Genomic DNA, 12,321 nt, shown 5'->3' with positions numbered 1-12,321 from the left:
CGGGGGTGGGAGGGGTGGGGAGGTGCAGCCAGAGGCCTTGGGAAGCGGGGACACTCAGAAGGGGCTCAGCACAGGGCCAAGCCCTGCTGGGGAGACCCTGCCTGGATCTGGCCTTGCGGGGGACCCGGCCCCACCCTGAGGCTCACCTCGTGGGGCAGGGCTGTGCGTTGCAGGTCTCCACGGCCGCAGGTTGCTGGGCCAGCGCTCTGCACCGCAAGCGGGGCAACGTCCTTAGGAGGCCACCCTGGGCCTCCACACAGCGCACCGCCCGCTCCTGCAGGCCTCCCCCGCAGGAAGCGCTGCACGGGCCGAAGTCTCCAACTGCCCAGCTGAGGAGAGGAGCAGAGCATGGGGCCTGGCCAGGACGCAGCCCAGGATGCAGCCCAGGCTGGCCCAGGACTCGGGCGCAGGGCAGGAGGCCAGCTGATCTGCAAGGTGACTCATGTCCCTGCTCTGGGCTGGACCCCTGCTCTGGGCTGCAGCGCCCCACCCTTCAGCTCTCCAGACCCCAAGCTGCACCAGAGCCTGAGGACATCTGTATAAAAGTGTCCCAGGAGTTCCCTGGTGGCTCAGCAGGTTAAGGACCTGGCATTATCACTGCTATGGCTCGGGTGGCAGCCATGACACAAGTTCAATCCCTGGCCCAGAAACCTCTGCTTGCTGCGGGCACGGCCAAAAAAATAAAAACTGCCCCAGCCCTGCACCCAATAGGACAGCCTTGTCCCTCGTGTTCCGTTCTTGCCAGCAGCACCCGCCAGGGCGTGGCCAGCTCCTTGATCTCCCCCACCCTCCCCCGCAGGGCAATCATGTCCATGGTGCAGGGAGCTGCCCGCAGACCAGGTACAGTGGGTGCAGGTCACACCAGGCTGACACTGTCACTCGTGTCTGCCTGTCTCACTGTCCTCACCTCCTACACGGGGACAATGACAGAACCCACCCCACAGGGAAATCTGCAGAACTGGAGGAGAACACTGTTGGCCCAGGCCATGCTAGAGGGCCCACGAGCCAGGAGAGAGCCCAGCGGCCCTGGTGAGCCCGCTACGACACTCACAATGGGGGGCAGGGAGCAGGGGTGCAGGACTCGGACCACGCCGCCGGCCGCCGGCTCCCTGCACACAGGGCAGCCTCCACCCATGCATTCCTGGCCTGGTCCCAACAGCTGTAGGTCACCTGACGCAGCCCTGGGAGAGAAGAGGGAGGCTAGGCCACCTCCAGGCAGGGGGCAAACCGGGCTCCAGGCCAGCCCTGCCCCGGGCCTCACCTGCCCCACAGCTCACCGAGCAGGCCCCCCGCACAGGAGCCCACGCCCAGGCCTGCTGCTGCTCAGGCTGGAAGTAGGTGAAGGTGATGTCTGGGCGGGCGAGGCGGCCGTACTCCTGGCCGTAGCGCCTGTAAACCTGCACGAGACACACGGAGAGGGCCACTGTCACAGCCACCTCCCCGGGAGGCCTTCAGCTGTTCTGCCCTCCATGCCCTGGCTCCTTTCCCTCAGCAAGCAATCACCTGCCCCCGTGCCACACTCTGGGGACAGCACAGCAACCAGGACACTGTCCCAGGCTCCAGGAGCTCACAGTGGGGTGGGGTCAGGTGGGTTGGTGGTGACAGATGGTGACAAAGTATATGGATGTTTCGGGGATCGGGGAGCACAGAGAAGGGCCCCTAGGGTTGGGGGGCAGGTCAGGAGGGCCTCCTGGGGGAGGCGAGGAGGCCAGTGAAGGGGACGTTCCAGCAGCCAAGAGTCTGGGCCCGGCCTGGGGTGAGACCAGCACAGCACGGGGGCAGGAAGGGGGTTGGACAGGGGTCTGGGCTCGTCCCCGAGGACACGGGAGCTATAAGGAAGAGTGACCACAGGGGGCCGGCCTGTCTGTACTTGAAAAGGGTCACCGGGTCCTGTGAGGGGCCAGCCTGGAGGGCAGGAGGGGCCCCCGAGATCCCAGCACCTGCCCCCACCCTGGACACCTCATCTGGCCGCCCAGCACAGCCCAGCCGTCCTCCCCCACTCCCAGCAGCTCCTGGCTTAGTGGCTCCGAGAGGGGCTCAGGAATCTGTGTTTTCACCCTCACTGCAAGGAGGCCGACAGAACTGCTTGGCAGTTGGCGTCGGGAACATTCCCAATGAACTGGGCCACAGGGGGAGGCAGGGAAGGGGTTAACCGCTCCCCTTGGGGCTCACCTGGCCTGGCCTTCTGGGGAGCCCCTGCCGTCCCCCCCAGCGGTGGGAGCAGAGGGTGGGGCTGCTAGACCAATGTCGGGGGCCATCAAGACTCGGGCCCTCCCCACCCCCCCAAGGTGCTCCAGGACTATTTCAGGCCACACTGCCTTCTGTCCACACAGGGGGCCACGTGCAGACAGGCTCACAGTGCAGAGGACACATCTGGACCCAGCCTGGAACCAACATCTATGCAGAGCTGCCTCTGGGCCCGGGGCCTGCGGCCAGCACTGCCCAGCCCACACATCAATCCTCAGGCCGGCCCATAACCCCAGGCCGTGGGACGGCCATCTCGTCCCCACTGGGCAGGGAGGACCTGGGCCACCCAGCATCCTCACAGGAGGAGAGCAAAGCGGGAGGGGGACATCAGGTTCCAGTTCTGCCCTCACACCACCTGCCCCTTTGACCCAGAACTTCCGACGTCTCATCCCACCGTCGGGATGGGGCAGGCCAGGCCTCTGGGCCCTTTGAGATCTGAGTCAGCGTGCAGCCTGCGGCACGTAGCATGCAGCTCGCAGCGTGTAGCACGCAGCGTGGCTACCTTCCAATGCTCATGGGGTGGGGGGCAGACACTCTGCCGGAACCTTTACCGTGTGTTATTTTGAAAAAAAAAAAAAATGCACCTTCACAATAGCTTTTCATAGGCATGCTTAGTCTCATTTTGCAGATAGGGAAACAGAGGCTCAGAAATGCTGTCTTTTGTCCCTTCCGAGCTGGGATTTGACCTCTGGGCTGAGTCCCTAGCCTGGGTCCTTGAGCTCTGAGTCACCCTGCTTCCAGCTCCTGGGCCACTTCGCCTGCTGGAGGGCTGCCCCCACCCTGGCTCCCTAACCTGAGCCTGGGACCAACCAGTCTCCCGGCTGTCTCGCTCTCCACGCCCCACCCCCCACCGCAGCTCCCCAGACCCCCGAGAGAAAGCGGGAGCTCCTCCCATGACCAGCAAGGATTCCAGCCATCTGGAGGGAACCCTTTCCTTCCCCCGACCTAGTCCCCATTCCTGTGCACGCACTGTTCCCTCAAGATGCCACCCCCACCCCCTACCCCTGCTCGGCCTGGCAGCGGTAGCCCATCTCAGGCCTCGGAAGCCCCCAGACCTCCGCGCAGGGCTCTCCCTCTGTCCGGCTCAGAGCTGGGGACTCCCGTGGGCTCCGAGCACAGGGGCCTCACGCCCCCCAGTGGCCGCTGAGACAATGAGTGGTGTGTGTCCGCGGCATCGGGGAGGGAGCCCCCGGAGGCCCCACCTGGATCTCCAGGTCCTCCTGGGTGGGTCCCCGGATGCGGAGCTCCTCCCGGTGGGGCAGCCGGTCCTCAGTCAGGGCCACTCTGTACTCGACACGGCTGTCCTCCAGGAGGGAGGGGTAGGTGATGCTGGGAGAGATGCTGGCATTTCCAGCCACGACGTAGCGCCCGCGGATCCGCACAGCTGTGGGGGGAGGGAGAGTCAGCACCCAGGGTGGGCCCTCCTCCCACCGCGGGAGATGGTACCGCCCCCTTCACAGACGAGGTGCTGTTTAAGGAGCAAGGTGGAGGTGACATCAGGGCCAACGGGAGGCCAACTTCTCAGTGGCCGAACCTGCCACTCCCATACCAGAGTCCCCAGCCCTCCCGCATTTGGGTGGTCTCTGAAGTGGGCACGCCCTGCTCCGCCACCAAGCGCACTCACACCTCCCTCCATGGGGGCGGGCGTGGGGGGTGGGGAAGAGGTTGGTTCAAGGACCCAGGGTAAACGCTCCCACCCCAGATCCAAAGGTCAGGTGAGAGAACCCCCTAGAAATAAAGACCCATGGGCAGGGAAGGGGGGCTTGAGCAGTCAAGAGATTGGCCTTGCCCAGGGACAGATCTGACCTTCACCCTGTGTCACACCTGAGCCTCTGCGCTTAGGGTAGGGACTGGCTGCACCAGAAAGGCCACCCACGTGACTGAGGGCGGGGGGAAATGGGGTGGGGGGGAGGGATGGAGGGGGGCCTTCAAGTCACAGAGCAGCAGCCAAGCTGGAGACTGAGATTGGGGGGAGGGGGGAAATGGACCAGGCCCTCAATCAATCTACTGTAATGGAGCCCCACTAAGACCGGGACTCGGGACTCAGGGGAGCTCGCTGGGTGGGCAGTGCCCTGCGCGTGGTGGCACGACCGGGTGCCCGACTCTGCCCCAGGCGTCTCTTCCTGTGTCTGGTTTGGTCATCTCCCCTTGTGCTAAGCCATAACTGGGAGTGTAACAGCTCTAGGTTCTGGGATCCTCCTGGTGAATCACGCAACTGAGGGTGGTTTGGGGACCCCTCCCCCAACTTGCAGCTGGCATCAGAAGCGAAGGCATCTTGGGGCTGTGCCCTCTGCCTTCACAGCCTGGCTTAGCCTGGTGGGCATCCTCCAGCCAGCTCACCCAGGTGCGTGAAGAGAGGCCTGTGGTTGATGACATGGATGTTGGTCAGGTTGGGGGTGACAGTCAGGAAGGTGACATACTCTAGGAGGAAGCAGAAGGGGGGCACTCAGGTGGCTTACATCACAGTCCGAGGGGGCAGATGCCAGCCGGACAGATAAAAGGGCCTCAGCACCGAATGCTACCAACGCAATGGGACTGCCTCAGGCAGCAGTGAGCCCCCTGTCACAGGAGGCAATCAAAGCCAGGCTGGAGGCCATCAGTGGGGACACTGCCCCAGCCAGGAGGGACTAGATGCCAGGTTCTGGGTACAGTGTGGGGACAGCTCCTCGACTGACTCTGCAAAGGACCTGACCTCTTTTTTCTTTTTTTTTTTTGGTTTTTTGGGTTTTTTTGGCCACCCTGTAGCATATGGAGTTCCCGGGTCAGGGATCAGACCCGAGCCGCAGCTGCGGTAATGCCAGATCCTTAATCCACTGTGCCAGGGATTGAACCTGCGTCCCAGCACTCCAGAGATGCCACCCACCCCACTGCACCATGGCGGGAATTCCCTGACCTCTTTTACAAATAGATCAAAGTCAAAGATTTTCCAGTATCGCATCTCTCCAGCTCAGATTCCTCGAGCAGGAGAGGAGAGGCCAGCCCACCGCAGATTTCCCAAGGTCCATAGTTTTTCTGATTCGCAGCTGCAGGGGGCATCCGGGAGTGATGGGCAGCAGCCTCACCACCCAAATCCGAGCCTCATGGGAGGCTGGCTAACAGGGTTCAAGGTGAGGATGTGGGTCCCGCCACGGCGGCAGCTGGCACTCTGGCTCTGGGCTGCAGGGTTCCCTGGAGGCTGGAGCCCGGCCCTTCACCCCCAGGGAGGCCCCTACCTCTGGCCCTTCCAGCCGTGAAAGAGCCGTTCTGTGGCCTGCACGTGCTGTTGTCCCCGCCGCACACCTGGCACATGTCTGGCACCTGCCCGGAATCCATCCTGCCGTCACAGCCGAACGTCTGTGCCAAGGAGAGTGGCAGGTGAGATCCTGGGGATGTCACAGCCAAATGGGGCGTTTGTGCAGCTTCTGACGCCACTCAGGAGGTAAGCTTAAGTGACTTGTCCAAGGTCACAGCGAGGCACTTGACCCTTGGCTGACTCCCAGGTCCACCCTGTATCCCCCAGCATCACCTACCCTGCAGCTGCCTGACACGCACAGGCTCAGGGTCCCGTCCTGTCGGGGGCCGCCGGGCACACACCGAGTCCCGTCCAGGAACCTGTCCCCACGCCGCACAATGAAGCTCTCGCCAACCGCCCAGCACATGTGTCTGCACAGAGTGTCCCCTGGGAAAGCAGAAGGACGAGGACTCGGGATGGGAGGGGGCGGGGAGGCCAGTCGCCGTGAAGCGTGATCGAGTGGGCCCTCCCCACTCGCCCCCCCATCTCGCTTCACCCTTTGCATCTGAGCCAAGGGTTTTATTCTCCACCTGTCCCGCTCCAGAGGCAGTAATCACATCACGACGTGATAACAGTTACGGAACTCTGAGCATGCGCAGTGCTTCCCTGCACCATCGCTCCTTCCGACCACCCAAGCTGGAACTAGCCCTCTTAGCTCCATTTACAGATGCAGAGACGGAGACCCAGACCGGCTAGCAAGGGGTCCAGCTGGCGTGGGAGGCATGGCGGGTATGACACAAGTCTGAGCCCGCTCTCAACAGCTTCAGAGTGATGGTGGCCGGCCCCCAGTGACTGCTCCCAGCCCGAGGGTCTCATGCCTGGCTCCCCAGGCCCCACCCCCCGCCCCACCTTGGCTGTACTGCGCGGCGGCGCCCCAGTGATAGAAGGAGGTGCTGCCCGGGGAGAGGCGCAGAGGCTCCCCGTCGGTCTGTGCGCACTGCTGGGACATGAACTCCAGCTGGGTCTTCTCGCAGGCCTGGCAGGAGGAGGCAGAGGACAGGCACAGGAGGGGCAGGGGCAGGGGGCATGGGGGGCGGGTCTAGCTAGGGTAGAGGGTCCTTGCCCCTGGGAGACAGCAAGGCCCCCTACAGCTCGAGGGGGGAGACGGGGGCGGGGATTGGGAGCTCCCCTGGTTGGGTTAAGAATCTGACTGCAGGGAGTTCCCGCCTTGGCTCAGTGGCTAATGAATCCGACTAGGAACCATGAGGTTGCCAGTTCCATCCCTGGCCTTGCTCAGTGGGTTAAGGATCTGGTGTTACTGTGAGCTGTGGTGTAGGTTGCAGACGCAGCTCGGATCCCGCATTGCTGTGGCTCTGGCGTAGGCCGGTGGCTACAGCTCCGATTCGACCCCTAGCCTGGGAACCTCCACATGCCACGGAACGGCCCAAGAAATGGCAAAAAGACAAAAAAAAAAAAAAAAAAAAAAAAACTCTGACTGCAGTGAGTAGGTCAGGTCACTGAGGAGGCAAGGTGTTATCCTGGCCCCGTGCTGATGATTAAAGGATGTGGCGTTGCTGCAGCTGTAGTGTAGGTGGCAGCTATGGCTCAGATTCAGTCTCTAGCCCAGGAACTCCATATGCCCAGGTGTGGCCATAAAAAAAAAGTGGGATTTCCACAGAATGGGGGGACATATTTGCAAATGAAGCAACTGACAAGGAATTAATCTCCAAAATTTATAAGCACTTCTTGCAGCTCCATACCAAAAAAACAACCCCTTCAAAAAATGGGCACAATATCTAAACAGAGAATTCTCCAAAGAGGACATACGGATGGCCAAAAAACACATGAAAAGATGTTCAACATCACTCATCATTAGAGAAATGCAAACCAAATCCGCTATGAGGTACCACCCTGCACCAGCCAGAATGGCCATCATCAAAAAGTCTACAAACAAGAAGAGCTGGAGAGGGTGTGGAGAAAAAAGAACCCTACGACGCTGTTGGTGGGATTGTAAATTGGTGCAACCACTGTGGAAAACAGTATGGAGAGTCCTCAGAAAACTAAACATAGAACTGCCATTGGATCCAGCAACCCCACTCCTGGGCATCTATCCAGAGAAAACCACGACTCGCAGAGACATATGTACTCCAATGTTCATTGCAGCACTATTTGCAGAAGCCAAGACATGGAAACAACCTAAATGTCCATTGACGGAGAAGTGGATCCAGAAGATGTGGTGCATATACACCATGGAACATTACTCAGCCATTAAAAGGAATGAAATACTGGCATTTTTAGCAACATGGATGGACCTAAAAATTATCATGCTAAGTGAAGTCAGCCAGACAGTGAAACCCCAACATCAAATGCTTTCACTGACATGTGGAATCTGAAAAAAAGGAGACTGAACTTCTTTGCAGAATAGATACTGACTCACAGACTTTGAAAAACTGTTTGGTTTCCAAAGGAGACATTTCGGGGGGTGGGGGGATGCACTGGGGATGTGGGATGGAAATCCTATAAAATTGGATTGTGATGATCATTGTACAACTATAAATGTAACAAATTAATTGAGTAATAAAAAAAAGTGGGTTTTTTGTTTCTTTTGTCTTTTTAGGGCTACACCGTGGCATTTGGAAGTTCCCAGGCCAGTGATCGAATCAGAGCTGCAGCTGCCAGCCTACACCACAGCCACAGCAACTCGGGATCCAGGCCGCGTCTGTGACTTACACCACAGCTCATGGCAACACCAGATCCTTAACCCACTGAGCAGGGCCAGGGATCGAACCTACATCCTCTCAGAGACTATGTCAGGTTTGTTACTGCTGAGCCACCACGGGAATTCCCAAAGAAGACGGTTTGGGCCCAGCTCCAGGCTGCACCTGACGTTCCTGCTTGTACAGTGGGGTGCCTTCCTCTGCTGATGGGAGAACTCCACGAGAGTATGTAAAGGGCACAGGGCAGGGCCTACCCCAGCAACAAGAAGCAAAGCCAGGCTGCTGGTGGGAGGCCCCAACTTCAGAAAACAAGGCTGATTATAAACATTGACTATGTCCGTGCCTTTTAAAAAAATTGTGTGAACCGCAAATCACAAGTGCCCTTGTCCTTGGGCTCCTCCAGGCCGTTGCTGTGACCTCACCCCCTCCCCAGCCCGAGAGAGCAGGCCTACCTGGGTGTTGCACATCTCAGCCTGGAGGTCAGCACCTACGCACGAGCGCCCCCCAAAGGCAGGTCTGAAAATGCCCGCAAGGCAGAGGGATGAGAGGCGGCCACCAACTCGACCACGGAATGTGAAGCTGGCTGCCTCCAGTGCCCGCTGCTGAGTACCTGGGGTTGTTGCACTGGCGCCTCCTGGTGACCACGCCTCCTCCGCAGGAGCGGGAGCAAGGACTGGCGGGCCCCCAGCTAGACCAGCCCCCGTGCACTGCCCCCACGGGGGCCAGCTCCGCCAGGGAGCGGCAGTGACCCTTGGAGCACCACTGCAAGAGAAGGACAGCGCCATGTCCTGCTCCCAGGGCACCCCGCACCCGCAGACACCCCAGTACCCAAAGTACCCCCAACACACACACACGCAGGCACGCACCCCATCCTGCTCGGGAGCCAATGCTAAACAGAGGAGGGCAGGCCACCAGCCCGTCGGACAGAGGAAGGGTCTGGCCACGCAAAGCAGAGGGGAAGGGCAGAGGCCCAGAGGGTGCACGGTAGCAGGAAGCCAGGTGAACAGCGCAGGCTATAAGGGAGCAGAGCCATGTGGTCACGTGATACCTCCACCTGCTCTGGGAGGTGGGAGGGTGACCCCACCATTCCAGTCTCCAGGGAGGAGGAAACGAGACTCCACACGGTGCCTGGGGTGGGTGCTCGAAACACCTGGTCAAGAGGGGGGCCCTGGATCCCCCCGTCGCCCGCCCTCACAGAGTCCTGAGCAAGCCTTTCAATGTTACTGTCCGCTGCAGGAATCTAGAAAAACCACCTGTAGGGGGCAGGGAAAGTATTGGGTGCCCTCTGTATCTTGCTGCCCTCGGCTCCTGGCCAGGTGGTCCGAGACCTCCAGCTCCTGAGGCCCTCCTGTCCCCTGTCCCAGGACGAGGGCTCCCAGGCTGCAGGTCTGCCAGAGCACATGTGAACACGCCCACACATGCACACGCACACGCGCTCCTTCACTCCAGCTCTGACCTTCCCCACGCCACACTCTGTCCCATCCAGGAGAGGAATGAGGAGGCGGCTACAGCTGCTCTGGTCCAGGGGGTCTGTGTGACAGGAGAGAGCCTGGCACATGTCCTAAGAGGGGAGACAAAGGGCCAGCTCAGGGCCACTGCCCAGTCGTAACTGCCCCTGTCAGACCCCAGGACGCAGTGACACAGCCAGCGCACTGGGCACTGGTAGGTGGAGAGAGCGGCCACAGCCGACTTCTGCATCAGGAATGGGGACAGTGACCAGGACCCACAAAAACGTGTTCATTTCTTTGACAATTGGAAGAAAAACTTGATCTTCTAAATCAAAGAAAATGTTCTAATACATAAGTTAATATACTTGTATTCCTAACAACACACGTAAAACAGACATTTCATAAAAACGCTAAGATGGGAGTTCCCATTGTAGCGCAGCAGAAATGAATCCGACCAGGAAACATGAGGTCGCTGGTTCAATCCCTGGCCTCGCTCAGTGGGTTAAGGATCCGGCGTTGCCATGAGCTCTGGTGCAGGTCTCAGAGGCAGCTCGGATCTGATGTTGCTGTGGCTGTGGTGTAGCCGGCAGCTGTAGCTCTGATTGCACCCCTAGCCTGGGAACCTCCATATGCCACGGATGTGGCCCTAAAAAGAAAACACACAAACAAACAAAAACCCCGAAGATGTAATTCTAGTAATTTGTATGGTGGAAGGGGTCAGCAAGGCAAAAGTGCCTGAAAGTCGGGTCCGGCCCTGGAGGAAGTGTGTATTTGGGGTGCCTACCCCCGTCAGCATCTTCCGGGTTTCCACTCCTTCTTAGGGTTCAGCTTGGAGGTTACTTCCTCCAGGAAGCCCTCCAGCTCCCCCTGGGCGGGAAGACCTCCGTAATTGCCTATTTAGGATCAAGGTCCATAGGCTCAAGGGCCCTGCCAGGGCCAGCTCTACAAAATTTGTGGAGCTAGTATAAAGGAAAACATGCGCTCAAAAACTGAGAATGTCAGAGGCAGAGAGGCACCTGTGGCCTGGCCAGTCAGCGGGGGGGAGCGGCGGGAGGGAGGGAGGGATGGCCGGGGGCGGGGGGGGGGGGGGGGGGAGGTGAAGGCACAGGAGGGCGGGGGGGAGGGGGAGGTGTTCCGAAGGCACAGGAGGGCGGGGGCGGGGGGACCGGCAGGCCGAGGGCGTCCCCCGTGTGGATGGCGGGGCGCTGTAAACACTATCCCCGCCTAGACTCACCAGCTGCTCCCTGGCGAAGGTGCAGGCCACCGCCGTAGGGCCGAAGGCGACGCGGCACTGCTCGTCGGCGCCGTAGTAGAGGCCAGGGTGCGCTTCGGGAGGGCGGCCCGCGGCCCAGGACTGCGGCCCCGGCGGGTCCCACACGCAGTGCGGGCGTCCTGCGCTGAGACGAGGCCAAGGCTCAGGCCCGGGGTGGGCACCGGGTGGCAGAGCGGAGGCGGGAGGAGAGGGCGTTTGGAGCAGCAGGGTCGGTGAGCGGGTTGGGGATTCTCCGGCAGTGACCCCCCACCCCACCCGCCTCGTCTAGGCGACCCTGGGCTAGGACAAGGCTCAAGCCTGGGCGCCGGGGCGGGGGTGGGGGGGGCGATGAAGGGGTGCGGGAGGTTGGAGAAATGAGTCTGGAATGGGGTGGGAGTGTAGCGGGGACAACTGAGCGGCAGGTGCAGGAATGGGATGGGAGGGAAAGGAGGGAGGTGGCCCCGGGGCGGGAAGGGAGTGGACCGTGGGCTGGGTGGGCAGGTTGGGGGGAGGGCCGAGATGGAGAAGTGGATGCTGAAAGGATGGCGCGGTCAAGGCCGGAGGCTTGAGGTGGGGGCTGGAGGTGGGGGGCGGCATGGAGGAGTGCTTCCTGAGACGCAGTGGGGCTCCGTGGAGAGGTGGGCGCAGGGATGCGATGGGAGCGCGGGGTAAATGGAGGGGTGGCTCCAGGGACGGGAAGTAGGGGGGCGCGCAAAGGGGAGGTGGGGACGTAGGGAGGGCCGGGGTCAGGGGTGCAGCTACCTGAGCATGCGCTGCAGCTGCCGGCGGCTGCAGGGGGACCACGTGGGGCCCCCTCGGGCGGGCGCGGCGCCGTCGGACGCCATCACGTGGCCGCTGGCCTCGCAGTCGCTGCCGGGCGCACCGTCGTGCTCCAGGCCGAAGCTGCGGAGGCGGGGCGCTAAGGGTGGCAGGCTGGCCACGGTCCCCTCCCTCTGGGCCCGGTCGCCAGGCCGGGTCGCCTAGGGCCCGCCACCACCTAACCCAGGCATGGGGCGCGTCGCGCGGCCACCCAGCCTGTTTCCCGCCCGAAAGAGCTCTGGGCCGGCCAGGTGGCTCCTGACCCTTTCAGCTAATACATATCAAAAAGGCTTTTGGGGAGAAACGAATCTGGAATCTGACTGGCATCCGTGAGGACGCAGGTTCGATCCCTGGCCTCATGCAGTGGGCTAAGGATCCGGTGTTGCCGGTGAGCTGTGGTGTATGTCACAGTCTAGGCTCAGATCCCTGTTGCTGCGGCGTAGACCAGCGGCTACAGCTCAGATTCAACCCCTAGCTTGGGAACCTCCATATGCTGCCGATGCAGTCTTAAAATAAAAACCAAAAAAAAAAAAAAAAAAAAGGCATTAAAAATTTGCAAGCCAAAGTCATCCACGATGTTTGAGGTCTGGGAATCTGGGAAGACAGCGCTCAAGGGAGCGCCTTGGG

General features: G+C 60.8%; 1 protein-coding gene across 7 annotated transcripts in view; it reads right to left on the bottom strand.

Annotated features, from left to right (window-relative positions):
• ADAMTS13 (ADAM metallopeptidase with thrombospondin type 1 motif 13) overlaps positions 1-12,321 on the bottom strand; it is a 44,903-nt gene that overhangs the window by 23,851 nt on the left and 8,731 nt on the right. For all 7 annotated transcript variants that reach the window (XR_002338121.1, XR_002338119.1, XR_002338120.1 and 4 more), the window contains 13 exons: positions 11,638-11,778; positions 10,858-11,020; positions 9,632-9,736; positions 8,786-8,937; positions 8,628-8,691; positions 6,368-6,494; positions 5,757-5,905; positions 5,460-5,580; positions 4,588-4,668; positions 3,450-3,631; positions 1,262-1,397; positions 1,052-1,181; positions 147-329 (listed from right to left, as the gene is read on the bottom strand). Coding sequence is in view for 3 of the 7 variants with exons in the window: in XM_013987089.2 (XP_013842543.1) it covers positions 147-329; positions 1,052-1,181; positions 1,262-1,397; positions 3,450-3,631; positions 4,588-4,668; positions 5,460-5,580; positions 5,757-5,905; positions 6,368-6,494; positions 8,628-8,691; positions 8,786-8,937; positions 9,632-9,736; positions 10,858-11,020; positions 11,638-11,778 (1,734 nt within the window). In the remaining 4 variants the exon portion in view is untranslated. The remainder of the gene's footprint in view (positions 1-146; positions 330-1,051; positions 1,182-1,261; positions 1,398-3,449; positions 3,632-4,587; positions 4,669-5,459; positions 5,581-5,756; positions 5,906-6,367; positions 6,495-8,627; positions 8,692-8,785; positions 8,938-9,631; positions 9,737-10,857; positions 11,021-11,637; positions 11,779-12,321) is intronic.

This window comes from Sus scrofa, chromosome 1, assembly GCF_000003025.6.
Source record: "Sus scrofa isolate TJ Tabasco breed Duroc chromosome 1, Sscrofa11.1, whole genome shotgun sequence".
NCBI lineage: Eukaryota > Metazoa > Chordata > Mammalia > Artiodactyla > Suidae > Sus > Sus scrofa.
The sequence above is the reverse complement of the archived record's forward strand: the minus strand, read 5'-3'. Positions and strand labels throughout refer to the sequence as shown.